The sequence below is a fragment of the Hippoglossus hippoglossus genome, chromosome 1, assembly GCF_009819705.1.
Source record: "Hippoglossus hippoglossus isolate fHipHip1 chromosome 1, fHipHip1.pri, whole genome shotgun sequence".
Taxonomy (NCBI): domain Eukaryota; kingdom Metazoa; phylum Chordata; class Actinopteri; order Pleuronectiformes; family Pleuronectidae; genus Hippoglossus; species Hippoglossus hippoglossus.
Genome location: NC_047151.1, coordinates 25,575,672 through 25,601,510, shown reverse-complemented (window position 1 = coordinate 25,601,510; position 25,839 = coordinate 25,575,672). Strand labels below are relative to the sequence as shown.

Here is a 25,839-nt window from a genome sequence, read left to right as displayed (position 1 = left end):
GAGATATCCTATCCATGAATGTGACAAACAGCTGAGCTGAAATACAACAAGTACTGGATAATATATAAACATGATAAAACAATGAAAGGAAGTGTTGGTGGTTACACACACACGTTAGAGGGAGGGAGCTTTTATAAATTCTTTGGAGAACATTTATTTAATTTGGCAAGGCTTTTACTAACTAAGTGTTTCGAGGCCAAGATCACTTTTTAATTCCAAACATAAGACGAGATCTACCACCCTGATATCTTCCAAAAAAAAACAAAAAAAGTCAGGAGAGTCATACTTATTATTTTTTTGCAATTTCTGTTAAAGGCTGAATGTACAAGAAATAAATATACACAGGGCAGTTGTGCAACTTTTTCTATTCAATGCAAAAATATTCAAATTAATATCAATTCATATTTACAATGCACAATGTACAGCGTGCATGTTCTGCAGAGGAGCTGCTACTGCAGGACAATGTTTTTACATAAAGGCTTTGATTTGAATGTGGCCATAAATTTGACTTTTCCTTCTATGAAAGAAGTCCCTTGTACACAAATAAATACCAGTACTACACAGTTTTGAAAAGGCATTCAGGAAGTGTTGCAACCATTTGTTTGTGACATAATTCCGGATAAACATTAAAACTCAGGTGAAAGATCATTTTCTCTGTTTATTCTGCTGTGAACCACAACGTGTATCGGTCTGAGACACAAATGTAGTTACAACACTTTTTTCAGAACCCGTTTCAAAGTAAAAGCCCTCCAGCGTGTCACCTTCTGAATCCACTCATTCGTTCTAACGGGGCTCTGATTGTTATCGACAGACCGGAAGATACGCATCTTCATACCGTCGAGTCCTGACATTAACTTCAGTGCATAAACCAACTTGTTCTTGGAGGAAATGCAGGAGATAAACCGGCAACTCCACCGCCAGTAACCGACACACAGCGCGTGTGAAAAACAGACAACCGACACACAGCTGATCTGCGGCGCAGAGAATGCCATCACCTACCTAACCTCAAACCACAGAAACGGCTTGTGGGCAGATGGGAAGTGAAATTTCACATAAAATCAAAAACCATTGGCAAGGCAATATTTCTCTAATTAGAACCCAAATAACAATCATCTTGAATCCATCATAAATCAAGAATGGGGGGAATAAAGTTCGGAAGAAAAACATACAACACGTGAATTAAACAGAAGATGTGGTTTAAAACTCCAACTCGTGGCGAACAGCAGTCAATGAAGATCACTTAATCGCCCCAGGTGGAGATTACCTGGTGATCACGTTAACTGAACTCCGAACATCTTCTTAGACACACAGCTCTTACCCGTTTGCGATGGCGCTACACGCAACCTACAGCGTTGTCTGGCGTGACGAGTCCAACCGACCGCTGTTTACGGACCAGGAGAAACGCAGAGTCCGTGACGACAGCCGTTAGTTTCTGAAGAGCGGAAATGAGGCTCGCAGTGGGCGTTCACCCGGCGCCAGCTTACCGGTGCTGACTCCTCCTAGTTGCTACTCCTCTGCGGGCGTGGTTTTTAATATGTAATTGTTATTAAAAGGTACCGTTTATTTAACACGTGTAGTGAACAGATTGAAGCAAATTAACTACACTACTACAGAGTCGTGTGTTTGGTTGTGACTTGATTTTAATAAGTTAATAAGTTAATATCAATACGCTACATGTGTAAGTTGCATGTGATAGTAACTATATGTTTCACAAATGTTCTGATACAGGCTGGTATAACCACCATTACTATTACCATCTCGTTTATTTAGCCTGTTATGGAATTTACAGTGAATTAGACAGTTTAGATAAGATTATAATCTCCACACACCACTGTTGTAAACAGTTCTCATATTTATTATATAATTATGTTTTCACACAGAGAAGTGGAGAGACTTGATGTGGACTGTTATCAACAGCTCTGTGGGAGATTATCACCTTGAATATTACAGATGAGGTAGAAAGACATTTTATCTATTTGTACAATGTTTTATTTCTTTCAGTACATTACATTTCATTTAGCTGATGCTTTTATCCAAAGTGACTTACAATATGTGCATTTAACCATGAGGGTACAAACCCAGAGCCCAGTACATCGGTTCTGTCTGAAATCGGTGGTGCTTCCACCTGCTGAACACAGAATAAACTGTAAGAACCAGTCTTTGCTGGAACATACACAACATATAATGTAACTGACTGCTAAACCTGGTAGGTTATGCAGATTGTTTCATTTATTATTTGGGTTGGGTTTATTTTGTTCTTTATGTTCAAGTAAGTATCGTGTTATTTAAGTAAGTAATTTGTTGTCCTTTTAAACGTAGCGACTCACCTCGCGTAAATTATATCGGTCCGCGGAGCGGCACATGACGGGTGAGAGGGGGATGGGGTTTACATTTTCAAAGTATCTGTGTTGTACTTTAAACAGATTTCAACTGGACCTCATGACCAGGACTCAAGTTATATTACATTTAGGATTTACATATTTTCAAGACATTCATTTTCTTTCCTACTTTCTTTCGGTCTTTCTCATTGTTATTCAAATCTGTCTCACACCTAAATAATATAAATATAAACATTAGTCCAACCCAACCTGCTAGGAGATAGAAAAGGAGATAAGCTAATTCCTCTGCAGTGTGTGCGTGTGTGTGAGTGTCTGGTGGGCGCAGACAGGAAGTGACGATGTGTCTCAACACAAACGAGTCATCCTGCTCCGACTTGCTGCTTCAGGTAATGACTGTAAATCTTGTTCCCGAGACAAAGTGCAAAACTCCAGACTGTCCATGAAGCACCCGCTTCACTGCATCATTAACAGGATTCACACACACAAGAAAAAGATAGTTACTTGCCAGATGTAACCTGGTACTTTGCTGCACAGTGGGTGAGAGCCAGCAGTGATTTATGTCGTGGTCCCAGACACTGAGCGGGATCTCTGGCGTTAGATGGCAGCACAACAATGAATGATGTGTGGAGCCAGGGTTTGGGTTTTCAACATGTGTGTGATTTATGCCGTCAGCAGCAAGAGGGCGAGCAGGGCCTTTGACTGGAGGATCCTCCCTATCTGACGGAGGGAGAACAGATCGCAGACAGCTGGAGAGAGGAAGAGACCAAGGGAAGGTCACGGTCCTCAAGGCCGAGACCCACTGTTCACCGCCAAGGACTCACAGACGCTGACGTTGGTGCCCAATATGTCAGTAGCTGCTTTCAGACCTGCACTGTACTCCGGATAATCTCCTGATACCTTCTCCTTCCAGCGCCCCCCTGAGAAATATCCAAAAGGGCCCATGCAAGAAAACAGCAGGAGACGCAAAACTGAAGGAAAGAGTAGAAATATATCAGGAGGAAGAATTTACACGTCACATCCGCTCTGGAGATTTCTGCGTTGTGAACGTCTGTGAGCGGAGAATCTCCTACTGCGTCGTTCATGTGTGAAAAAGGAAAAACTCCGGAGAAAGTCCAGACCCCGTCGTGCCGACATCCTCCGGAGTTCATGTCTGAAAACAACTTTCCCACTGTGAAAACTCCACACACACACACACACACACACACACACACACACACACACACACACACACACACACACACACACACACACACACACACACACACACACACACACACACACACACACACACACACACACACACACACACACACACACACACACACACACACACACACACACACACACACACACACACACACACACAGCATTTCTAAAGACTTTGACAATTACCCACAGTTCATAGCGTTGTGGCCACGGCATCCGCGGACAGCACCCAGGTAACGCTACAGAGGCCACGCCCCTTCATTATGCATCATTTTAGGCCCATACAGAGGTCATGAAGGGGTAAATTAGCCGTTGAGACCAAATCAGGCTGTAAACATGTTTAATTCTGACAGTTTGGGAATATTATCAACTTAAATGTTGAAAAAACTTAAATGTACAGTAAAGATGTAAATACATCAAAGCCAGTATGATTATTATTCAATACTCATTCATAATCTAATGCCGTTTGTGTTAATGCCTGTAGATTTTACCTGGTGTTATTCTCCCCTCTTGTGGACAAAAGGAGCAACTACAGCAGTGCAGAGGGTTGATTGCAGAGGCAGGAACAAAACTCCACTGCTAACTTTATAAATTGCAACATACATTTTCCAAATATGACGTCAAAGATTTTATGAACAACGTCCATTTTATTGCACCTTCAAATTCTTAAGTGGCATGAGCGGCAACATTTCAAAATAAACTAGCAACTGGGTGATGAAAAATAGCCTGATGGGATTAAATAGTTTCTAGTTACAAACCATAGACTGTAAATAAATGTGGTCGACACGTCTCCATCCAGAAATGAAGCCAAAATCTGTTAAGATACTAAAGTTGACATTTCACCCCATTTTTATAATAACCAGATGAGTAATTAAGACTAAGCTTGCTGGAATAAAATCAGATAAGAATAAATGACATTAACCAGAGAAAAATCTATTTGATTTTTTTTTGTACTTTGATTATTCATTTTTTGGTCCAAGTCCAATCCACTAACATGGAGGAGGCAGGGTTTATGACCGCCACTGCAGCCAGCGGCCAAACAGCGATGGAGACGCGGTGGCTTCACTTTTGAGGAATCATCATGTCGTCCATCTTTATACAGTCTGTTGCAGACTCGCAGCAACACAAATGAAAGACAAACAGACAGATTTCTCCAATCATTAGTAGGCTACTCTTGCTGCAGAACTGGGTCCAGACCTTCTCTGCAGTTACACCCCCTCTAGAGAATGTCAAGAGATTCTCTGGACTGTCTGAGAATCGTCTGAGGATCCTTTCCCCGAAAACACGAGATGATTGAATCCACAAGTTGGTTACTCCAAACACGTCTATAACCAAAACAGCTCATTTTTTTCAACTTCTCTTCATGTGGATGAAATCATGTTTCAGACAGAGACTCGGTTCAGGATCATGAAGTAGTACAGCTTCGAACTGTCAGCTGTTTGAGAAAAACATTCGATTACACAAATATTGTGGTTTCAAAGCATTACATTTATTTTATACAAACATTTTTATGTTCAACTTCTGCAAAAACTGAATAAATCCTCCACTCTTGGTTTCCCCCCCCAGACTAAATATGAGATGAAGTCGCCCCACCACCGCCCACAAGAAACTACTTTCAGTTCAAACAAACATGATCTGAAGCTCAGCATTTAGCGCCTGGTCCTTTGCTCGTCTCCCAGTAACTCTTCATCTGTGCGATGCTCGTCGTTGTCACGGCGATGACCTTTGAGAGGCTGCAGCTGCTCAGAGGATGCACGGGGTCGACGATAAACATGGTGTTTTCCGGGGGGTCGGTGGGGGAAATGCCCAGGTGCTTCAGACACATCCCCAGGTAGGCGTCTTCAATGAAGAGCGGTTTAATCCGAGGAGAGACTTGCAGGATCTTCCAGGGAAGGTCCAGGGACATGACGTAGGCCATGCCCAGAGGATAGGGGGGGAACTCCGGCTCAGCGATAACGTCTCTCGGGAGGTAGAACTTATTAAATGGGTCTCTCAAAACTGGGCTGTGCCACCACACCAAACCTGTCATGTAGTTTTGTTTGGCCGTGCCGGGATCCACCAACAGTTTGACCAAGTTGGGGACATGGACCAACATGTCCGAGTCAATCTTCATGACGTAAGAAGCGTTGGTGCAGTGAGCAGCCAGCCACTCCAGCATGACCATGGTCTTGATGGTCAGATTGCGGTAGCTGTCCTGGAAGTCGCTCTGGATCAGGTCGCGGTGCCGATGATTCTCCTGACTGAGTTTCTCTTGCTGCTGCCCAGCATCAGCTCCTCCAGGCAGGCCCACTAAGAAGAGCGTCCCCACCACCTCACCCTGAACCACTTTCTCACTTCCCCATGTCTTTCTGATGGCGTCCCGAGCCGCCACATCACTGGGCGCGACCGGGACCATCATGAGCAGGAAAGGAGACCTGGTCCTACATGTCGGTGTGTTGCTTATGATGAATTTGTAGTTTCGTGGATAGGCCACATGATATGGCCCAGGATCCTCCCATTGTGGTTCTCCTGATGGTGGTGATGTTATTCTTGGAGTCATTCTTAGAGCCAGGGTAGTTCCTCGACTTTTAAAAGCAGCATAGCTACTCTTGATTACTGAATTCCCGAGAATCAATCTCCTGTCGAAGTTCATACTGACCAAGACGATGGTTGCCACTCCCAGGATGCAGATAAAGATGTGTTTTATCTGAATCCTCCCGTTCTCCATTGAAACTGCAAAGAGAAGAGACTTGTGTTATCCAACGACAGCAGCACTCTCAGAAATACCAATCCAGATTAACAACAACAGCTCACAGTTCAGTCATCTACCATCTGTCAGTGGAAACATAAATATACATGTACACACATATCTTCCTCCTAGGATGTGTCATAACCGTTTTTCAGCCAAAGAAACGGTTTCATCTCAACTTGTCACCCAAGACTCTCAAAGACAGCACGGTTCACATTGTTGCCTTTGTGCTCAATAGAATGTTCCAGGAGCTTAAGGGGGTAAACTCGCTCAGCAGGTAGACCCTGTTGAAATCGGTTTTGTGCAACCTTAGAGTGACCAAGAGGATATATGGAAACATTAGTTTTAATCTGGCATCACATTTAAGCTGTAATGTGGCGATCATCTCAAACGATTACCCAATATTTGCAAGTACAATCCATAACAAAAGAGTCTCACCAGCTCTTCAGTGACTGCTGCCGCCGCTTTGATCCTCTAGTTGCTTCACCACACACTCTTGTTCAGTGTGAATACCATGGCGACAAACACTGTCAAAGCTCAGTCTATACTCGTCTGTATTCATTTGGATATAATTAATAATCTTTATTAAATTTTATCTAAAGTAATAAACAAAGTATTAAATAGCATCACATATTGTTGAGATATTATTGTTCTTTCACTAGATAATTTTCAAGACACTGATTTTATATTTCACTGATCATATAATTTAACAAATCAGACATTTAATTATTTTGTCATTGGCCATGAGTTTTATTATTATAATGATAATGCATGGCACTTACCAGATAGGGACTTTTAACTTTTCACTAACCAACAAAATAACTCAAGGATTGGGATTAAAAAATATATATATTTCGGTAACTGATGTTTTTGAGAATGTAAAATCTTATAAAAAAAAAGGTGCAATTGGTGGAAAGAATAGTTGTTGGTGTGGCTCTGTCCATTTCTTGAAACGGGTCACTTTACACAGTTAGTTATAAAGTCCAAGCAAACAACAACTAAAACTCAATTATATTCTCAATTCACCCGACAGATTACGAGCACACCGGTAAATCAAATTAACCAACAATGATAGCAGAAAACACCAGGAGACACTGCACATGTTCGAAGTCATGAAATATCACTTTTTTTAAAACGCCTCGTTAGTGGAACACTCGAGTCGCTCGAGTTTTCTGATTTGCGGAGGTCACCAATGGGCAGTCAACGCACCATCGCTACCTTTCCTAACTTACCTTGAACGGACCTCTGCGCCGCGTCGTTTTCTCTGTTCCACAGTAAAACCCCGAACAGACAAATCAAGCTTCTCACCAGTCCACATAGACTCCCTGCAGGCCCTTGCTCTTCACAGGAATCCAGATTTTCGGGTCGACCAGTAACAAGTTAGGGTAAGTTGGGTAAGCTGGGCAAGTTAACTCGTTATAATCGCGTTAACTCATCAATTATTTAACGCCAACAATTATTTTATCGCGCATTAGCGCAGGTTTTATTATTTATTGTATTATTGTAAAAGTCTGTTGCTCACAGGCTTTTATTTTGTGAAAGTCTGTTGCTGACTGCTGCGGAACCGGAAAAGAAAAGAATTGGCGAATAAACAAACATGGAGAAGGGTACGGAGCTTTTACATGGCCATTTTCATTTTAAAGTTCTTCCAGACGGCGGAGTTGACAGAACCAAAGTTATTTGTAACCACTGCCAAGTTGAATTTTCTTATCACCGGAGTACTTCCAGTCTAAAATATCACCTAAATGCAAAACACACAGTTGATACCAGCAAATCATTCAACGAAACAGACAGTGGAGCGAGGCTTCGGCAGACTCCGTTAGATGCAGGGAGGAGTATAGATAAACAAAGGCAAGAGAAGCTAACAAATGCCATAGCGAAGTGGATAGCTACAGACTGCAGGCCGATTAGTGTTGTGGAAGACGTCGCTCTGAGAAACATTTTGAGAATCGCAACAAATGACGGCAGGTATGAGATGCCCTCAAGACGCACCATCACGCGAAGAATACATGAGTTGTATGAAAAGGAGAGGACTGCAAAGGCGACAACTTTACAACGTGCACCCGCTGTTGCTCTCACTGGGGACTACTGGACATCACTCGGTAACCACAATTACCTCGGAGTTACAGGGCATTATATTGATGAAAAGTGGGCGCTGCATTCACATGCTCTGACTGTGATGAAAACAGAGGAGAGACATTATGCTGAAACGTGCGCGGGACACTTTACTGACGTTGCACAGCAGTGGAATGTGTCAAATAAAGTCACCACACTTAGCACAGATAGTGCACGAAATATGATCGCTGCTGCGAGACAACTGCCTTTTGATCATGTCCCCTGCTTCGCGCACAGTCTCCAGCGTTCTGTCACAGTATCTCTGCATAACAGTGCGTTTGACATTGTCCTGGCCAAGTGCAGAAAGGTTGTGGGGCACTTTAAACACAGTCCAGCAAGTGCAGCAGAATTAGAGCAACAACAAGTTGAACATGGACAGAAGAAGGAGTCGCTTATGCAAGACGTTCAAACCAGATGGAATTCTACTCTGGACATGATAAAAAGCATCCGTAGAAATGAACAGCCACTGAGGGACGTCCTCACGCAACCCAGTCTCATCAGAAAACGTACACCACCTACGTTGGTCCACTTGGAAAAACGTAGTATTCTCACAATTTGGCCTCTCAGATTGTGAGATACCTACGTTTTTGTCTGCCCATTGTTTTGCATTGGCCTGTGCCCACGTCACGTGACTCTCAAGATCCCGTCTGCGAAAACGAAAACATGGCGGACATTCCTTGTATTTTCAGATAAAAATGTCATTTTATAATATAGTTTGGGCATTAAAATACATTCTGACACCATTTCTAGCGAGAAATATGCTCTTTGCTTCCACAATCTTCAGCCAGTTCATGCTTACGATTTATATTTTATTAGTTATCACGAATATTTTTCAGATCTCGCCAGAAAAATCGTAGTAATGTAACGTTTTTATCGTTGCTATGGTGGTTGCTGTGAACGCTGCCATGCCGTAAACCACGTCGTAGCGTGCTGTTTGAATCATCGTCCGTGCGTTGCGTCGTTCAGTGAGCGTGAACGTTATTCACGTTATTTGATATTAATATTTGATGATAGATTACACCTCTAATTCGAAGGATCTAAGAAGTCCCCGCAACTACATTCATACCGAGGCGGGCCCGAGTGCGCATGCGTGAGCGGACCTGTCGTATGACTGTCGTAAATAAAGTTTTTTTTAACTTTCCGGTCCATTTAACACAAAGCTACGTCATAAACATGGAGCGCTTGGAAGACGACGATGTTATAATCCTTCTGTCAGGTAAGTAGTTTATTTTGTTTTGTTTTTAAATATTGTAACGATCTGGGTTTACAGTCCGAGTGCTGACACAGCGAATGTGGAGTCTGTCGATACAGACAATGGATGCTATTCATTTGCTAATATTCTATTGTTTGTACTCAGGCTACGGCCCATTGTAGCCTGTGTTACCTGGGATGTGAATACATGGTTGGTGAGACCAGTTCCAGACGCTTAGCTCATCATTGAGGGACGCTACAATATAAATATAAACATAAACAGATAATGTAATGGTATAAGGAAACTAACAGAAACCACGAATCAGCCCATAAAATAGTTCTACACGATACAGTGTAGGGTGCAGGGTGAAAGGCCCATTGTGGGGCCTTCACTATACATTCATTCTAAGTTTTGAGAGCTTCCCTATTTTTGGAGTGTGATAGTTTGATTTCGTCTTTCAAATTAAGGATGGTTTATGATTGAACTTTGATTTATGAATGCTTTAGATTAACAAGGGATGTATTTGTCTACCATTACTCCACAATATCAGATCAATTTGGTTTAATTTATAGTATGCAATATGACAATAATGTTTTCAAAACAAGATGTTCGGGCGTTGCGATACAGTTTAAGTAACAATTGGTATGTTCTGTTTTTTAATCAAGGAGGATCCAAGTGAAGCTACAGGAGTTTCAGCAACGTCAAAAACTGGGACCAAACAGTTTGTTTTGCTTGATGAGGAACAGGAAGGGCAGCCTCTCCCAAAGAGAAGGAGACCTGGCGAGAAACAGAAGCCGGGTTTAAGCCACTGCCACCATCCACATACATCGAGGAAGATGAGGGAGAGAAATTCTCCTACCCTTAAAGAGGTACTTTTAAGTTACATACCACAAACACCATTTTATATAATATACTAAATATAATTTTTTTATTAAATCCCCAAAGTACGCTGGGTGAAATATAAGTTAATATCACACTGAAAGAATACCTCCGCTGACTAACGTTGATGTTACTGGAATTTAGTACATCAAATTATTTTTCCCTTGCTTCCTAGAATGGTTGATTTTTGACCAAGCATGGGTTAGGGTGGGGCATGGGTTGGATTTTTGTCTTTTTCTAGCAGATTAAGATATGTGGGGATACCATGCAGAATGCATTACTGGAATAGACCTATGCCAAATTTGAAGTTGAGAGGCTGTCTCATGTGCAGCATTCAGTGCCCTGCGTGCACACCCTCCATGTTGGCTTTTGCAGTGGATGGGATCCGTAAACTATACGGCTTTAAGAGCCAACCAGGGTAAAAAATTTAGAGTGCCATAAACAGTACATTTGTAAATATGTATATATTTTTATATGTTTGAGACTTGATTGATTTTTTGTTGTTCTGGCCAAGGATTCTGAGGTGTCTTCCTTGGTTGACTACATCCATGAGACGATAAAACACGTAAAGTTATATTACATTGTCCCTTATTTTACGACGCAACGTTTTCTTGTACCCTACCAATTTTATTTATGAATAATGATGTTTGGAAAGTAGAAAACAAAAACCCCACCACCTTCTGAATTTATCCTTCTCCTACGCACCTGTCGCCTGTCTCATGAAATAGATGTGCAAAGTTTTCCTCTGTTATGTATAATGATGACCCCATCAAACATCATGTTAGCAATATTTACACCTTTTTAATTTATACTGTTTATTTCTGTCTACATGTGTGAATTTGCCTTCATTAGTTTTAGAAAAGAGCGATGTTATATCGGTCAGTGGGCGGCAGCACGAGACTCACTAGTCTGTAAGTAGACGAAGGCGTTGAGGTTGCTGTCGGCCATTGTTTTTTTGCTTAAGGGACTGAATATGTTCCGTGCAGAAATATTTGCACTTCCCTTATATCTACAAAAACTGCTTGCTTCACAGACTGCAGTTTTGTTTTGCTCCGATGTGGTGTGCAAATACTAGCCGTATCTGCAAAGGGTTGTGCAGCATTAACATTTTGTAACTCTGATTTTGTTTTGACAGACTGTGCAAAGGACCTTGAGAACATCACCACTCTACAGGAAGACACAGTCCAGTAATGGGTGTCAGATGTTCAGCAGTGGACGACAGGTACTGTGGAAAAAATGTATGTCATTGTTGCACAATGTCCTTTGACTCTGTTTACACAAGGTCTACACAAAAAGGTTTGATTGTAAACTGATATTGGCACTAATTCATTTTATTCTCCTCTTCACAAGGACCAACCAATCAAAATGACTTACAGAACGCCATTGAGGACTCTATTTGAGCATTAAGCAGCAAAGATTTCAGCTGTATCGTCAGGCTGGTGAGACAAGATGCCAACTTTAATGCCAATTTCTTTGTGTAACATACTGTGACAAAATGTATTGATTACTATTTGTAGATTGTAAAAATAGCTAACCCATTTATAAAAAAAACAAAACTAGAATTACCGCACTGCGGTTGTATGACTCCGCTAACCAGTGCAGTTTCTGTGTACATATCTCTACATACTTTTTCTCATATAAATGTCACTGTAACCTCGACAACTGAAACCGTAAGATGAGGTCATTGTGGCCTTGACCTTTTGACTTTAAGGCAAATAGTCAGATGGACAACCCGAAAACATACAGTTATGCCTCCGGCAACTGGCTATTGCAGAGGCATTAAAATGTTAGTGTTTGGTTTCACATTCTAGATGGCAATAAGCAGAGACATCAACTCAGGAAAAAGATTTCTGTAGAAAAGAAAGCCTTGTATGTGTGTATATATACATACACACAAACGCACTATTAAAACGTTTTGTTTTTTATCATATATTCTCAGGCAGTACTGAGGCATTTACGGAGACGGGACATGAGGGTCTACTCTGCGTGCTCAAGAGAAGATTGCACAAAGTTCAAGCTCAGCAGGCTGCAGTGGGTCCGACATATTCTGGAACGGCAACAATGTCTTTGGATGACTCCTCCTCTGAAGAGGAAAACATGGAGAGTTACTTCTTCGCTGCTCAAGAACTGCGAGTGCTGTGATTAGGTAAACGTGTGAATAACTCTGTTGCTGCACTGCTACTGTTGCTACTCCCTGGCAGCCTTAGGAAGGCCTTAGCTTTGTGTTGGGTAGCTGTTAGCTTTAGCATAGCAATCATCAGAGGGAACCATCTTCAGAATTTAACACTATGGTTTGTTTGTGTCCTTCAGTTCTTCTCAAGTGAAGCTGTACCACTGTGCTCCAGCTCCACACTCCCTCCTGCAGCCTCCGCTCCTGATGCTAACCTCCTGTCTCCATCACACCAAGCAGCAAACCTGGAGTGACAGAACTTTCTCCATAGCTGCCCCCTCCCTCTGAAACCCCCTCTCCCAAACACTATTTTTGTATTTTTTTGCATGAGAATTGTTGATCATATCATTTCCAGCAACTGCCTTAATGTAATTTTTGTGCATAATAAATGACATTGATCATAACATATTGGGATTTCCTTGCACTTCTACACCATGTTATTGGCAGATAAGATGCTGATTGAGTTAAAGCAGTGAATGCTCTGCTTTAAGCAAAATAAACACAAAAGGATCAAATGGATTTGAAGTAGAATGGGCACATTACATTCTGTAGAGAGTACCTCAGCTACTGAAGTCAGAAAATTACTTTCTTTATCTGAGGTTTCAGTCATTTATAGTCACAGCAAAGCACACAGGTCTGGTTGTCTAAGTGGCGCCCATATCATATTGTTTAAGATGTGTAACATCAAGCTTGTGTATCAGTGCTAAATACATCCAGTCATAAGTCAGAGTCCACCCTCTTGTTTACACTAAAATTAGGTGACCCAGATGTTTCACAATGCAATCTGATAAGGTCATATGAGAAACATTCTTAACATCAAAGAAATGAACACAGCAGTACAGCAATAGATGTTTCACTTTAAATCAGTAGCTGGTAAGCGGTAATGAGGCAGGGGTTTCTATCAGAAATCATTTCTGGGACATTACTTTAAAAGATCTCCAGTATAAGCAAATATGTTCTAAAATTGGTTTACATCCAAGTGTGAGGCTGTCCCACCACTTGGAGTGAAGATATAGTCCAGGTATGAACAGTCAAAACCTCAAATCACACCCAGTACGGTATGGTTCAGGTGACAGTAGGTGGAAGGTGAAGGTCATTTCCATGAGCTCAAGAGAAACAATGTGATGTCTTAGTAGTTCATATTTGGGTCCTCTTAAAACATGCACCCACTAGGTACTCTATACTGTAATCCTGAAAACCAGGGACCATGCTGCATTGGGGTCTAGGGGAAGGGAGTAGCAATGTTAAAAATCAAAGGGAAGACTGTGATATGAAAAGTGTTTCACAAGGAAAATTAGGTCTACACTTGCCCAAATTGAATGCAGATATATGTATCAAGTCAGATGGATACCATAGATTTATACAGAGTCAATGTCATTGGTAGTGAAAGTAGAAAATGAATACACTAAGATACATACAGTATGAACACATACAAAATGTTCAGAAGTATTCAAAATATATCATGCAGAAGAGTATTGGTGTAAGTATATGGACATAATATATGGACACAAGTATAAATATTGTTGTGAGAGAATACATAAGTAGTCCAGAGAGTATGTACACAGTGTGTGTGGGGGAGGGGTGGCTGCAAGTTAGGGATGGTGGTGGTGGTGGGGGGGGCCTGTGGGATGACGAAGTCATCACCCGCCCTACTCTCCCTCTGATTGGCTAGTAATCCTGATTGGCGCCAGAGCTATGTATTGGTGTTTAGGAATGAGGACCGTCAGAGTTAGGGTCAGGGGTTAGCCAATCAGAACCAGAGTAGGGGGCGGGCATTGTCATCATCGCGGGAATCCTGACACGCTCCACAACAGCTGATGCTCCTGGACAGGTATGGGACGAGCAATTATGAATTTTAATATTTCAGTATTGAAAAGTATTAGGCATTTGTTAATAATTACCATGGAGCAGAGTTTATATTGGTTCCTAACGTTTCAGTTTGGTGTGAAATGTTAGGAATGTATAGTATAGTGTAGTGTGTATGTGTATACTAACTTGAATGTGAAATCTCAACATATAGCTCAGTCTACTGCAAAAGTCATAAACACCACATTTAAAGCATAGATCTAATTAAGTTGTATGGATGTATTTTATTTATATGTATTGAAAATAATGAATATGCTAGTATGCACCACAAAACATTACTCTGATATTAATGTGTTTTTGTTCCATTGAGGTTGGAGTAACCAGCATCCCTCCACTCACCAACCCTCCATCATCCCTGCCAACCAGCCACCCATCAGCCAACTGGCCGCTTGTCCTCTCAAACAACCCTCCACCAGTCCTGACATGCAGCCTCCCAGTGCCATGTTGAATCAGGGTATGTTGTGGTGACATTTTTAGAAAACGAACACAATAACGTATTTTTACTAAGGTGTTACACAAGTAAATAATACATACATGTAGGTCAGAGTAACTAACCTTTGAAATCTTCCTAAAGATGACTGATGTTTGTGAACTTTGTTTCTACAATTGTCATGACACTACATCACATTATGTAAATGGGCCAAATTGGCCAAATATATTGACATGCAGAGCGTGAATACATGGCACATTGAACACCATTTATCGCAGTCCAAGCAGTCTTTTGTGATATGTACATCGCCCATGTTGATATTGCGATGACCGTAATTTTTAGATATCTTGTACAGCCCTAGTGTCTATGATTTAAAACCCATAAGCATGATCTGTTTTTTTCCCTGTTCTAAAGCCAAATAAGGTTTGCTGCCATCTAGTGGTTATTTCTTTCCAACCAGCTGAATAGTTAATGGGTTTGAAGTCATCAGCGGATAATGAGATGAAATGTTGCTGGTCAACGTAATCATGTTATTTTTGCTGATGATAAAGCCAAGGGGAATCATGTCAAGTTAAAAGTGCACAGGAAGGAGCCCTGTGGAACCCCAAACACTATTGTTTTTTGTTGGAGAGGAAGTCGACTGTTAATCGATTAGTTGTTGCAGCCCTAGATTGACCCACCCAGTTTTTTAGCATTTCCAGTAGGTTCCCATGATCTCCATGATGCATGTGCTAAATGCATAGCTCTGGTAGGAGTATTAGGATGTTCACTGACAATTGATTATCAAATTGTGCAACAATGCTAATATTAAAATATATGAGGTCAGATTGAGAGTAAGTGTACTCTTGTTTTGCTCTTTCAGAAGCAACCATTCAATCACTGGAGGAGAGAAGTATTACCCGGTGAAGAAGGTACTGAAAAGCAAAAGGTTGAAGGTTTTATTTGTTGTAATTTGAGGTCAAAAAATGTAGTTGTAATATACAAAAAAATGTTGTACTACAGAGATACTAACTGGATTTACAATCACCACAACTTCAAACTGTAAAGTCATCTGACCATAGGTTTGCTTTTAATGGTAAACATGTTTTAATGTGTTTCAGGGGAACGTAATGGAACTGGTGGAGCGGGAGCCCTGTTCCATGTGGTATGTACAATGTCTCTTAATTGGATTTGATTGTCCCTAAAATTACTTAATGTTTACTGCAATATTACAATTAAGAAATTATTATATATCGTTAGTTTTTCTTATATAACATTATGCATTTCTTTACTTTTATGTAAATTGTTGCTGCTAATGTGGTGCTATTTATTTATTTGAAAGTATAAACTATTGTCTTGACAATTGACTCTTACAATAATCAGGTCATTTACACTAATCAGCTTACTGTGTGCATGTTAAATGCATATGGCATTTATAGCTCGCTGTGTCTCGTTGCCCTTCTTCCTTGTCAAGTTTTGAATTCCATTCAATGCTAATGTAAAAAAAATTCTTGGTTAATTACAGTGGGAAGACGTGGCGCTTGCAGTGTGTGCCAAAGGAGAACACCGGGAGTTGACATACATACACACAACATGAATATACACAAAACGCATACACACACAGAAATGTGACATAAAAGGTTCAATGTTAAGTGTTTATTTTTCAAGAAGTTTTTGTTAATATATATATATATATAGATGTATTACAACAGAGCATGTCAATATATATACAGTATATACAATATATACTGTATATACAGTATATATTAATAATGTAATATTACTATTATTTGTATTTGTTTAATTGAAAAGACTATCTTGCTGTTTCTTTAGCTTACTGTTAATTTATATTTTAGGAATGTAGTCAAATTTGTTTTGTATGTATGGTACATTAAAAACCCTTCAAACCCCAACGCCTTGTGTGAACTGCTGAAACCATTTGCTGCTGGAATTGTTTGCTGAATTTTATATATAAATTATATAATTGATATATTGCCTTATACAGTATGTCTATCATCTCTATACAGTAATACAAAATAAAAAAATTAAAATTCAAGTAGACAGCAGATTTGTTATTATTCATCGCTATTACAGAGCACATGAAGATTAACAGTGTACAAACAACTCTTTACATAGCAGAAATACAAATACAAAGTTATAAGAAAAAAGTAAAGATAAAAAATGTATTAATGATATACGAAAAATAATCTTAATGTTCATCATCAGTCCATATCAAATTTATCAAATACACAATAGGCATATATACTGTAAAAATGTGCACTCGCTATACTAAGCCGTCCAAGATGACGGGTCCGCTCACGCATGCGCACTCGGGCCCGCCTCGGTATGAATGTAGTTGCGGGGACTTCTTAGATCCTTCGAATTAGAGGTGTAATCTATCATCAAATATTAATATCAAATAACGTGAATAACGTTCACGCTCACTGAACGACGCAACGCACGGACGATGATTCAAACAGCACGCTACGACGTGGTTTACGGCATGGCAGCGTTCACAGCAACCACCATAGCAACGATAAAAACGTTACATTACTACGATTTTTCTGGCGAGATCTGAAAAATATTCGTGATAACTAATAAAATATAGATCGTAAGCATGAACTGGCTGAAGATTGTGGAAGCAAAGAGCATATTTCTCGCTAGAAATGGTGTCAGAATGTATTTTAATGCCCAAACTATATTATAAAATGACATTTTTATCTGAAAATACAAGGAATGTCCGCCATGTTTTCGTTTTCGCAGACGGGATCTTGAGAGTCACGTGACGTGGGCACAGGCCAATGCAAAACAATGGGCAGACAAAAACGTAGGTATCTCACAATCTGAGAGGCCAAATTGTGAGAATACTACGTTTTTCCAAGTGGACCAACGTAGGTGGTGTACGTTTTCTGATGAGACTGGGTTGCCTCACCACAAACACCAAGATTGTCATGCCAACTACAGCTGAAATGGACAAACTGCAGAGGTTGGAAACGCTACTGGAGCCTTGCAGGTATGTTTTACATCATATTTCTCACTATCCTGTCTGAGTGCATGTAAGAGAGAAATAGTGTAAATGTGTAAATGCAGCATGAATATGTAGAGGATATTTTTTGTGTATACTGTAAGTGAATGCAATTTATTTTTGACTGAAGTGGAGTTGATTTTCTGTTGCAGGTATTTGACTGAACTTTTGGGAGGAGAAAAGTATGTCTCATGCTCTGTGGCTCTGCCTGCTTTTTGCCATCTGTCCCGGGTGATGGAGAGCTCAGATGATGACCCTGCCTACGTGACCAAGTTCAAGTCTACATTCAGAAATGACATGGAGACACGCAAGGGAATTGCCAACATTGCATATCTGAAGATTGCTACTGCATTGGACCCTAGATTCAAGGACCTCAAGTGTATACCCAGAGCTGAGAGGAGTGAGGTGTGGGCCTCAGTCACCAACTTAGTCAAGGAACAGAGGGTTATTGCAGAGAAACCTAGGGAAGAAAAAAACTCAGAGCCACCAAAGAAAAAGTTAACCCTATTGGCTGTTTCATCTGAGTCTGATTCTGAACAGGAAGAAGACTCAATTGAGAACAGTGTGCGTCGATACAGAGCAGAGCCCACCATCAGTTCAGATTCCTGTCCATTAGAGTGGTGGTCCAAACATGCAGGCTCACACAGCAGGCTGGCCCCCTATGCACAGAAGTACTTGGCCACACCGGCAACCTCCGTCCCCTGCGAAAGGTTGTTTTCTCTTGCTGGTCATATTGTCCAGAAGAAGAGAGCTTCTTTATCATCTGAAAATGTAAATAATCTGGTGTGCCTTAGCAACTGGCTTAGTGCAGAGGAGTAAAAAACATCAAGTTTTAGGAATCTACAAACTGCACTGAAAGTGTTTTCTGGTTCTTTTTTGACCAAAGGAAATCCAGTATAAACATGGACTTTACAGACTAGTCCTCTGCACAGTAAATGCCAGCAGTGAACTTTTTGGTGCTTCACCACACTCCAACAGTAATGCCCTGGCAGTGGCAATAAGCTTTAGTTTTGTGTTTGTTTTGATAACATTGTTTAAGTTGAGATTTACACAAAGTATTTATTTTATTTAACTGCTACTATATAAAAATGCTGATGTTAAGTGTTTGTTTGCACAACAAATGTTATGGCACTTTAGTTCATATGGCAGTACATTTAAAATAACAGTGTCAAGTTCTAGGAATTGACAAACTGCACTGAAAGTGTTTTCTGGTGTCTCACTCTAACAGGGACATTTGGTACTAGACTGGTTATGCTGCTCCCTGAAGAAAGTAAAATGTTTCTGCTGTTACCTCAGAAATTGCCTGTTTTAATGATATGATTGTGGCCAGTTTTTTTCTTTTTCATAACAAACAGGATAACATTAATGCCCTGGCAGTGGCAATGAGCTTTAATTTTGTATTTGCTTTGATAACATTGTTTAAGTTGAGATTTACACTGAATATTTTATTTAACTGCTACTGTATTAAAATGCTGATGTTAAAAGTGTTTGCACAACAAATGTTATGGCACTTTCGTTCATATGGCAGAACATTTAAAATAAAAGTGCGCTATACACTACTTTTGAATTCATTATTGGATTTTGCGTATACAAATGCGATTAATCAGGGAAATCATGCGATTAAAACTTTTAATCGTTGCCCAGCCCATATATATATATATATATATATATATATATATATATATATATATATATATATATATATATATATATATATGATAATTGAGAAAGTAATTAGAAATCAGTGATCAAAAGCAGTTACAGCAGATTAATCAACACATTTAATCTCATCATTTATTTTACACCTCAAATTTGTATTAGTCGTGTTGTTGTTAATTTGATAATTATTAAGGCTTAATATTCTACAGCTTAACCATCAACTTTATCATAAACTATAAATAAATCTAAAATACAACCAAATATAAACAATTCTACAAATGTAAACATAAAAACCAATTTTTCTGAATTATTTATCAAACCAGACACTTCAGAAGACCTTGAATGCAACGAGATATCCTATCCATGAATGTGACAAACAGCTGAGCTGAAATACAACAAGTACTGGATAATATATAAACATGATAAAACAATGAAAGGAAGTGTTGGTGGTTACACACACACACACACACACACACACACACGTTAGAGGGAGGGAGCTTTTATAAATTCTTTGGAGAACATTTATTTAATTTGGCAAGGCTTTTACTAACTAAGTGTTTCGAGGCCAAGATCACTTTTTAATTCCAAACATAAGACGAGATCTACCACCCTGATATCTTCCAAAAAAAAACAAAAAAAGTCAGGAGGGTCATACTTATTATTTTTTTGCAATTTCTGTTAAAGGCTGAATGTACAAGAAATAAATATACACAGGGCAGTTGTGCAACTTTTTCTATTCAATGCAAAAATATTCAAATTAATATCAATTCATATTTACAATGCACAATGTATAGCGTGCATGTTCTGCAGAGGAGCTGCTACTGCAGGACAATGTTTTTTACATAAAGGCTTTAATTTGAATGTGGCCATAAATTTGACTTTTCCTTCTATGAAAGAAGTCCCTTGTACACAAATAAATACCAGTACTACACAGTTTTGAAAAGGCATTCAGGAAGTGTTGCAACCATTTGTTTGTGACATAATTCCGGATAAACATTAAAACTCAGGTGAAAGATCATTTTCTCTGTTTATTCTGCTGTGAACCACAACGTGTATCGGTCTGAGACACAAATGTAGTTACAACACTTTTTTCAGAACCTGTTTCAAAGTAAAAGCCCTCCAGCGTGTCACCTTCTGAATCCACTCATTCGTTCTAACGGGGCTCTGATTGTTATCGACAGACCGGAAGATGCGCATCTTCATACCGTCGAGTCCTGACATTAACTTCAGTGCATAAACCAACTTGTTCTTGGAGGAAATGCAGGAGATAAACCGGCAACTCCACCGCCAGTAACCGACACACAGCGCGTGTGAAAAACAGACAACCGACACACAGCTGATCTGCGGCGCAGAGAATGCCATCACCTACCTAACCTCAAACCACAGAAACGGCTTGTGGGCAGATGGGAAGTGAAATTTCACATAAAATCAAAAACCATTGGCAAGGCAATATTTCTCTAATTAGAACCCAAATAACAATCATCTTGAATCCATCATAAATCAAGAATGGGGGGAATAAAGTTCGGAAGAAAAACATACAACACGTGAATTAAACAGAAGGTGTGGTTTAAAACTCCAACTCGTGGCGAACAGCAGTCAATGAAGATCACTTAATCGCCCCAGGTGGAGATTACCTGGTGATCACGTTAACTGAACTCCGAACATCTTCTTAGACACACAGCTCTTACCCGTTTGCGATGGCGCTACACGCAACCTACAGCGTTGTCTGGCGTGACGAGTCCAACCGACCGCTGTTTACGGACCAGGAGAAACGCAGAGGGATCCCCAGGGACGCGAGGTACCTGCACAACAATGGCGGACGGTCGCTGGTGGAGCTCCTGACGTGGACGTTGATGAGGACGCGTCTTCACCCGGACACACCTGAGCGCGACGAGCCCAGCTTTATAAGGTCAGTCACGTGACTGTGTTGACATCTAGTCTCGAACATTTGCAGATGAAGTCGGTGATCAGGGTCTGAAAAAGTCTGTTTAAGACGAATCCATCCATCTTGGACTTTCAACTTCCTGAACCCTTCAAAGACACTGTAGTAAAAGTGGAACCCAATCTGTTCTAATAAGGCCCGTCAATGGACAGCCCACTGGGGATTAAAGAACTCAAATCAGAAAACCATTGAAACCACCTGAGCCATGAGCTTTATTGACACCAATTTAAAACTCAACACAATATAAAAATCAGAATCAAACGTCCCAAACGTCCCTTGAGCAGCTTTAATTCCGAGGTCAGGTCCACCTCGTAGAAGAATCAGCTACAGGGGAGACAAGAGGGGAACAAAGAGCAGGAGCACAGGCAGACAAATATTAAGTTAATGAGTCAGTCACCTTCTTTTCCAACATTTTTTAAAGGACTCCTTAGTAGTTTGTTTTATTGTTATCATTTAAAAAATAATAACTTGTGCACCTTTCTGTCAGTTGCCAATGACTTCTTTCATTTCAAAGGTTACCTGAAAGGTAATCATTTTAATATTCAACATTTCGTCCCAAAAATGTACCAATGGCATCGTTGTTCCATTAGCTTCGAGTGGTTTTGACCATTGCAACATTTGTGCAGCATCATTGCATAAAATGTAATTAAAAAATGTACTGTATGTAAATGCACCTTGTGCATACAAATACAGGATAAACAATACAGAAACCCTCTCATCAAAAAGATCCTCAGGGCGCCAATAACCCTGATTACATTTCCACTTCCACCCATTTCTATCAGAAACAAAACCTTAACAAATACACATATCCTTCATAAAGTTTTTTAGGAGTTTTAAATTCACCAAAGTTAATAAATGCTCATATTTATTTCGTGCAGTTGTTTAGAAACTACTGTATTGACTCACAATTGGCTCATTCACATTCTGAACTAAGGTAAAATAAATCTATAAATAAGTACAATTCCCAGAACTCTGTCACCCAACCCCTTCAAGCCAAACGATTTCTCTGTATTTGTAGTAGTCAGTGTCCTAACAAGGTGGCTCAGGCCTTTTCAAGTCTGTCCAGTAATTTATCAACTCTTGAGCAGAACCAAGGATGTAGGTGATGATCTGTGAATATTCACAGCGGTCGTATTTCACGTTATAGGCCCTGAACTGGGAGGGATTTGGTGGTGATATGGGTTCAATTCCTAGCTTTTTCATGCATACACCAATGTAGGCATCCTCTATGTTAAAGGTCTTTATTGATATTGAGATGTCCACATATTTCCTTGGAAGATCATTGGAGAAGACGTATCCCATGCCCAGGGTGTAGGTCGGGTACAAGGGGTCTGGGTACAACTCCTCAGAGACATACCACTTGGAGCCCATTGAACGGACTACTTCCCTGCTCCACATAAGCATCCCTGTCAGGTAGTTCACCTGGGGTATACCCGGCATACGCAGCATAATCACCAGATTGTCAATGTTCAAGAACATGTCTGAGTCAATTTTCATGCCGTATGCTGCTGTAGGGCAGAAGGTAGCCAGCCAGTCCATGATCACCATGGTTTTGATAGTCAGATTGAGGTAGGTGTCCATGAAGTTACTCTGGATCAGGTCGTGGTGCTGAAGGTTCTCCTGTTGGAGCTTCTCTTGCTGCTGCACATCAGCTTCTTCAGAGAGTCCAAGCATGAAGAGAGTTACCACCACTTCCCCCTGAACCACGCTGCCGTTGCCCCATGTCTGCCGGATGGCATCCCGGGCTTCTAAGTTACCTGGTGCTACTGGAACCATCAGGATCAGGAAAGGGGTTTTGGTTTTGCACACCTCTGGGTTATTCATAATGAAGTGGTAGTTGCGTGGGTAGGCTTGGTGGTACAGAGTTCCTGTAGGTGCTGCAGTAGGAAGTGCTGTAGGAAGTTCAGTGTGGGATTGGGTGGTTTCTTCGATTTCACTTAGATTAACTGTGGGGCTTGGATGAATTTTGTTAGAAAATGGGACTTCAAGCAGATTGGTCCAATTAAGGAGCCTGTGGTAATGCCCTTGTAGTGGAGAGGTCATCCATGTCAGAGAGCCACTGGACAGAGTGAAGCACAACATGAGGAGCACTAGGCCGAGCAGGATCTTGAACCAGAGGTGAAACAAAGGCTTCTTCAGAGGAGTCAGGCTCTCCACAACCTGACTGTAAAGAGGAGAGAGACACAGATAAGACTCTAATATTACACAGACCAACTGAGATAATGTATTAAAAAAATGGGAGAGAGAGAGAGAGAGAGAGAGAGAGAGAGAGAGAGAGAGAGAGAGAGAGAGAGAGACTTTTTTTTTTGACTTTTAAGATAACTTTTATTTAGATCATTTCATGCATCAGCAAAAACAAAATTAATAAATAACACTTCAATCAGACTCATATTTTACAAAAGAAAAACTACATGTCACACACACACACACATGGAGTTTAAAAATGAAGGACCAGTGAACCGTCCTCCTCTACTGAACATAAAACCTGTCTGACCCCCCACTGAGACGTAAAAGCTTCCATGTTACTGGTCAGGCTGTAGAAGGCGTGTTCAACATCTGGTTCTTCCTGCTCTTCCACGTGGCCAGTTTAGCCATACCGAACAGGAAGTTAACCAGGACGAGTGTTGCTCTGCTTCCTTTGTGGTATTTAGGCCCAAAAACAAACAACGGGAGAGAAAAGTTCTCCCCCAGAGCCTCCACCCACTGCTGCAGTTGTATAAATAAAAAAAGAGAGAGAGAGAGAGAGAGAGAGAGAGAGGGGGGGGGGGGGGGGGGGGGGGGGGGGACGAGGAGAGAGAGAGAGAGAGAGAGAGAGAGAGAGAGAGAGAGAGAGAGAGAGAGAGAGAGAGAGACCCTCCCTGCACCCTCCCTTAAATACCGGGGCAGAAAGTTGGGACGTGTAACAAGGCCATTGCCGCAGCTGGTCAGTTACAGACAGATACAAAAGACCCTGGTGACGTAATGTGCCTGTTCATCTGAGAAATGTAGCAGCCAGAGAAAGTTCAAACTCTCTCCATGATAATAAAAGTGAGGAGTTGTAACCAGAGAGCTGTCACATTTAGTTTAATCCTCTTTCAGAGAGAGAATTACTGTGGTTGACTTGTTGTTTTATTAACTCGTTGACATTATAGAGTCTACACTGGGTTATGCCATGTAGTCTCTTTGGTGTGTGCGTGTGTGTTTGTTTGTGTTTCACTGTCAGAGTCAACAGTGAACGGTCAAACTGTCAAACAGGTAAGTCTGGGAGACGAAGCAGGAGTGAAAACCTCCGACAGTTTCACAATGAGGATTTCAAAGGAAATGCATTATTATTATTTCTAACTAGAAAATGCATTTCCTGCAGATAAGATAGGGATGCTGTTTTAAAAATTATAAATTTGAATGAAAGAAAAACTGCAGAGACAGATACATATTTTTATAAATGGTTTAGAAATAATAAAGAATAGGGGCATTAATGTCCTGAACGAGCTTAAATGATTGAAATCGATATAATAAAGAAACAGGAAAACAACCACGTGGATGCTGAATCAGCACCGAATGATCATTCAACATTAACGGTCATCTGACAGGTTTTTAGTGTCTTTCTGCACGAGGCTACAATAAACTAAATCCAATCTCTCTACAGATTTGTGAGATCTGGACTAAACGATTTACTTTGAAGGGAGAGAAAAGTTCTTACCTTTTCAGTCTGTTAGCACCTGAGACACCTCCTACATTCCCCATGACTCCCGCGACCCTTCCTTCCTTCTTTCCTTCTTTCCTTCCTTCCTTCCTTCCTTCCCTATTCCCTTAATTCTTCTTTATTTCGTGAAGTTTATTTCGTGAAGTGCTCTAGCCACTAAATCCAGGTGCTCCAGTCCTGTGGCCACGCGCACGTCCTGCTCCCCGTAGCGACTCACTTCGAGAGAGGAGGGGAACCTCTGCAACCTCTGATGTCCCGCATGGACACACAGAGTCACCAAAAACAGGAACTTCAGGTTTGTGCTTCTGCTTTAAATCTACTCTACCTCAGCCCTCCCACCCCATGTCACATTTTATTTCTTCTTAATGAGCAGACAATGACAAACACTTGATAAAACATTTCACACATCCAATGTCAGTTATTTTTTTATGACACAATGCATAAGCCAATCAGTGATATCAATTATAATGCGACACTTACGCCAGGTTTACACCGGACGCTGAAGCGCCGCGCCGCGCCGCGCAAAGATAAGCCAGGCGCCTCCTTTCCGCCCCCGTTACACAAATGTGCTGTTCACATCGGCTGCATATGTTAATATGTGAATAACAGATCTCTAAGATACAGATA

At 40.7% G+C, this 25,839-nt stretch overlaps 3 protein-coding genes and 2 long non-coding RNA genes across 7 annotated transcripts; 3 read left to right on the top strand and 2 right to left on the bottom strand.

The window, feature by feature from the left end:
• Nucleotides 1–5,091: 5,091 nt before the first annotated feature.
• Nucleotides 5,092–6,252, bottom strand: LOC117764430 (beta-1,3-galactosyltransferase 5-like). Its single transcript, XM_034590238.1, has one exon. It carries the CDS (start codon nucleotides 6,250–6,252, stop codon nucleotides 5,188–5,190), a length of 1,065 nt encoding a protein of 354 aa, XP_034446129.1. The 3' UTR covers nucleotides 5,092–5,187.
• Nucleotides 6,253–9,499: 3,247 nt separating this feature from the next.
• On the top strand, nucleotides 9,500–13,090 carry LOC117762983. 3 transcript variants are annotated; one of them, XR_004614101.1, is made up of 5 exons: nucleotides 9,500–9,604; nucleotides 10,246–10,449; nucleotides 11,595–11,681; nucleotides 12,399–12,605; nucleotides 12,770–13,090. It is a non-coding gene; the product is annotated as an uncharacterized LOC117762983 (long non-coding RNA). The 3 variants fall into 3 exon arrangements; XR_004614102.1 differs by lacking the exon at nucleotides 10,246–10,449 and having other exon boundaries at nucleotides 9,577–9,604; XR_004614100.1 differs by lacking the exons at nucleotides 9,500–9,604; nucleotides 10,246–10,449 and having other exon boundaries at nucleotides 11,056–11,681.
• A 1,810-nt stretch (nucleotides 13,091–14,900) lies between these two features.
• LOC117762994 lies at nucleotides 14,901–16,527 on the top strand. Its single transcript, XR_004614103.1, has 4 exons — nucleotides 14,901–14,949; nucleotides 15,788–15,836; nucleotides 16,026–16,069; nucleotides 16,430–16,527. It is a non-coding gene; the product is annotated as an uncharacterized LOC117762994 (long non-coding RNA).
• A 1,309-nt stretch (nucleotides 16,528–17,836) lies between these two features.
• On the top strand, nucleotides 17,837–18,748 carry LOC117764367. The gene is made up of 2 exons (XM_034590107.1): nucleotides 17,837–17,917; nucleotides 18,082–18,748. The coding sequence occupies exons 1-2, from the start codon at nucleotides 17,856–17,858 to the stop codon at nucleotides 18,746–18,748; spliced, it is 729 nt and encodes a 242-aa protein (XP_034445998.1). The 5' UTR covers nucleotides 17,837–17,855.
• Nucleotides 18,749–22,147: 3,399 nt separating this feature from the next.
• LOC117762955 (beta-1,3-galactosyltransferase 2-like) lies at nucleotides 22,148–25,272 on the bottom strand. Its single transcript, XM_034587729.1, has 2 exons — nucleotides 25,210–25,272; nucleotides 22,148–23,694 (listed from the first exon to the last, which is right to left on the bottom strand). Exons 1-2 carry the CDS (start codon nucleotides 25,251–25,253, stop codon nucleotides 22,560–22,562), a joined length of 1,179 nt encoding a protein of 392 aa, XP_034443620.1. The 5' UTR covers nucleotides 25,254–25,272; the 3' UTR covers nucleotides 22,148–22,559.
• Between the last annotated feature and the right edge of the window lie 567 nt (nucleotides 25,273–25,839).

Coding starts and splice junctions, on each gene's coding strand:
- LOC117764367 (XM_034590107.1), top strand. CDS start 17,856: ATGCCAACTACAGCTGAAATGGACAAACTGCAGAGGTTGGAAACGCTA. Junction 17,918..18,081: donor ACGCTACTGGAGCCTTGCAG/GTATGTTTTACA, acceptor TTTCTGTTGCAG/GTATTTGACTGAACTTTTGG.
- LOC117762955 (XM_034587729.1), bottom strand. CDS start 25,253: ATGGGGAATGTAGGAGGTGTCTCAGGTGCTAACAGACTGAAAAG. Junction 23,695..25,209: donor GGTGCTAACAGACTGAAAAG/GTAAGAACTTTT, acceptor TCCTCTTTACAG/TCAGGTTGTGGAGAGCCTGA.
- LOC117764430 (XM_034590238.1), bottom strand. CDS start 6,252: ATGGAGAACGGGAGGATTCAGATAAAACACATCTTTATCTGCATCCTG.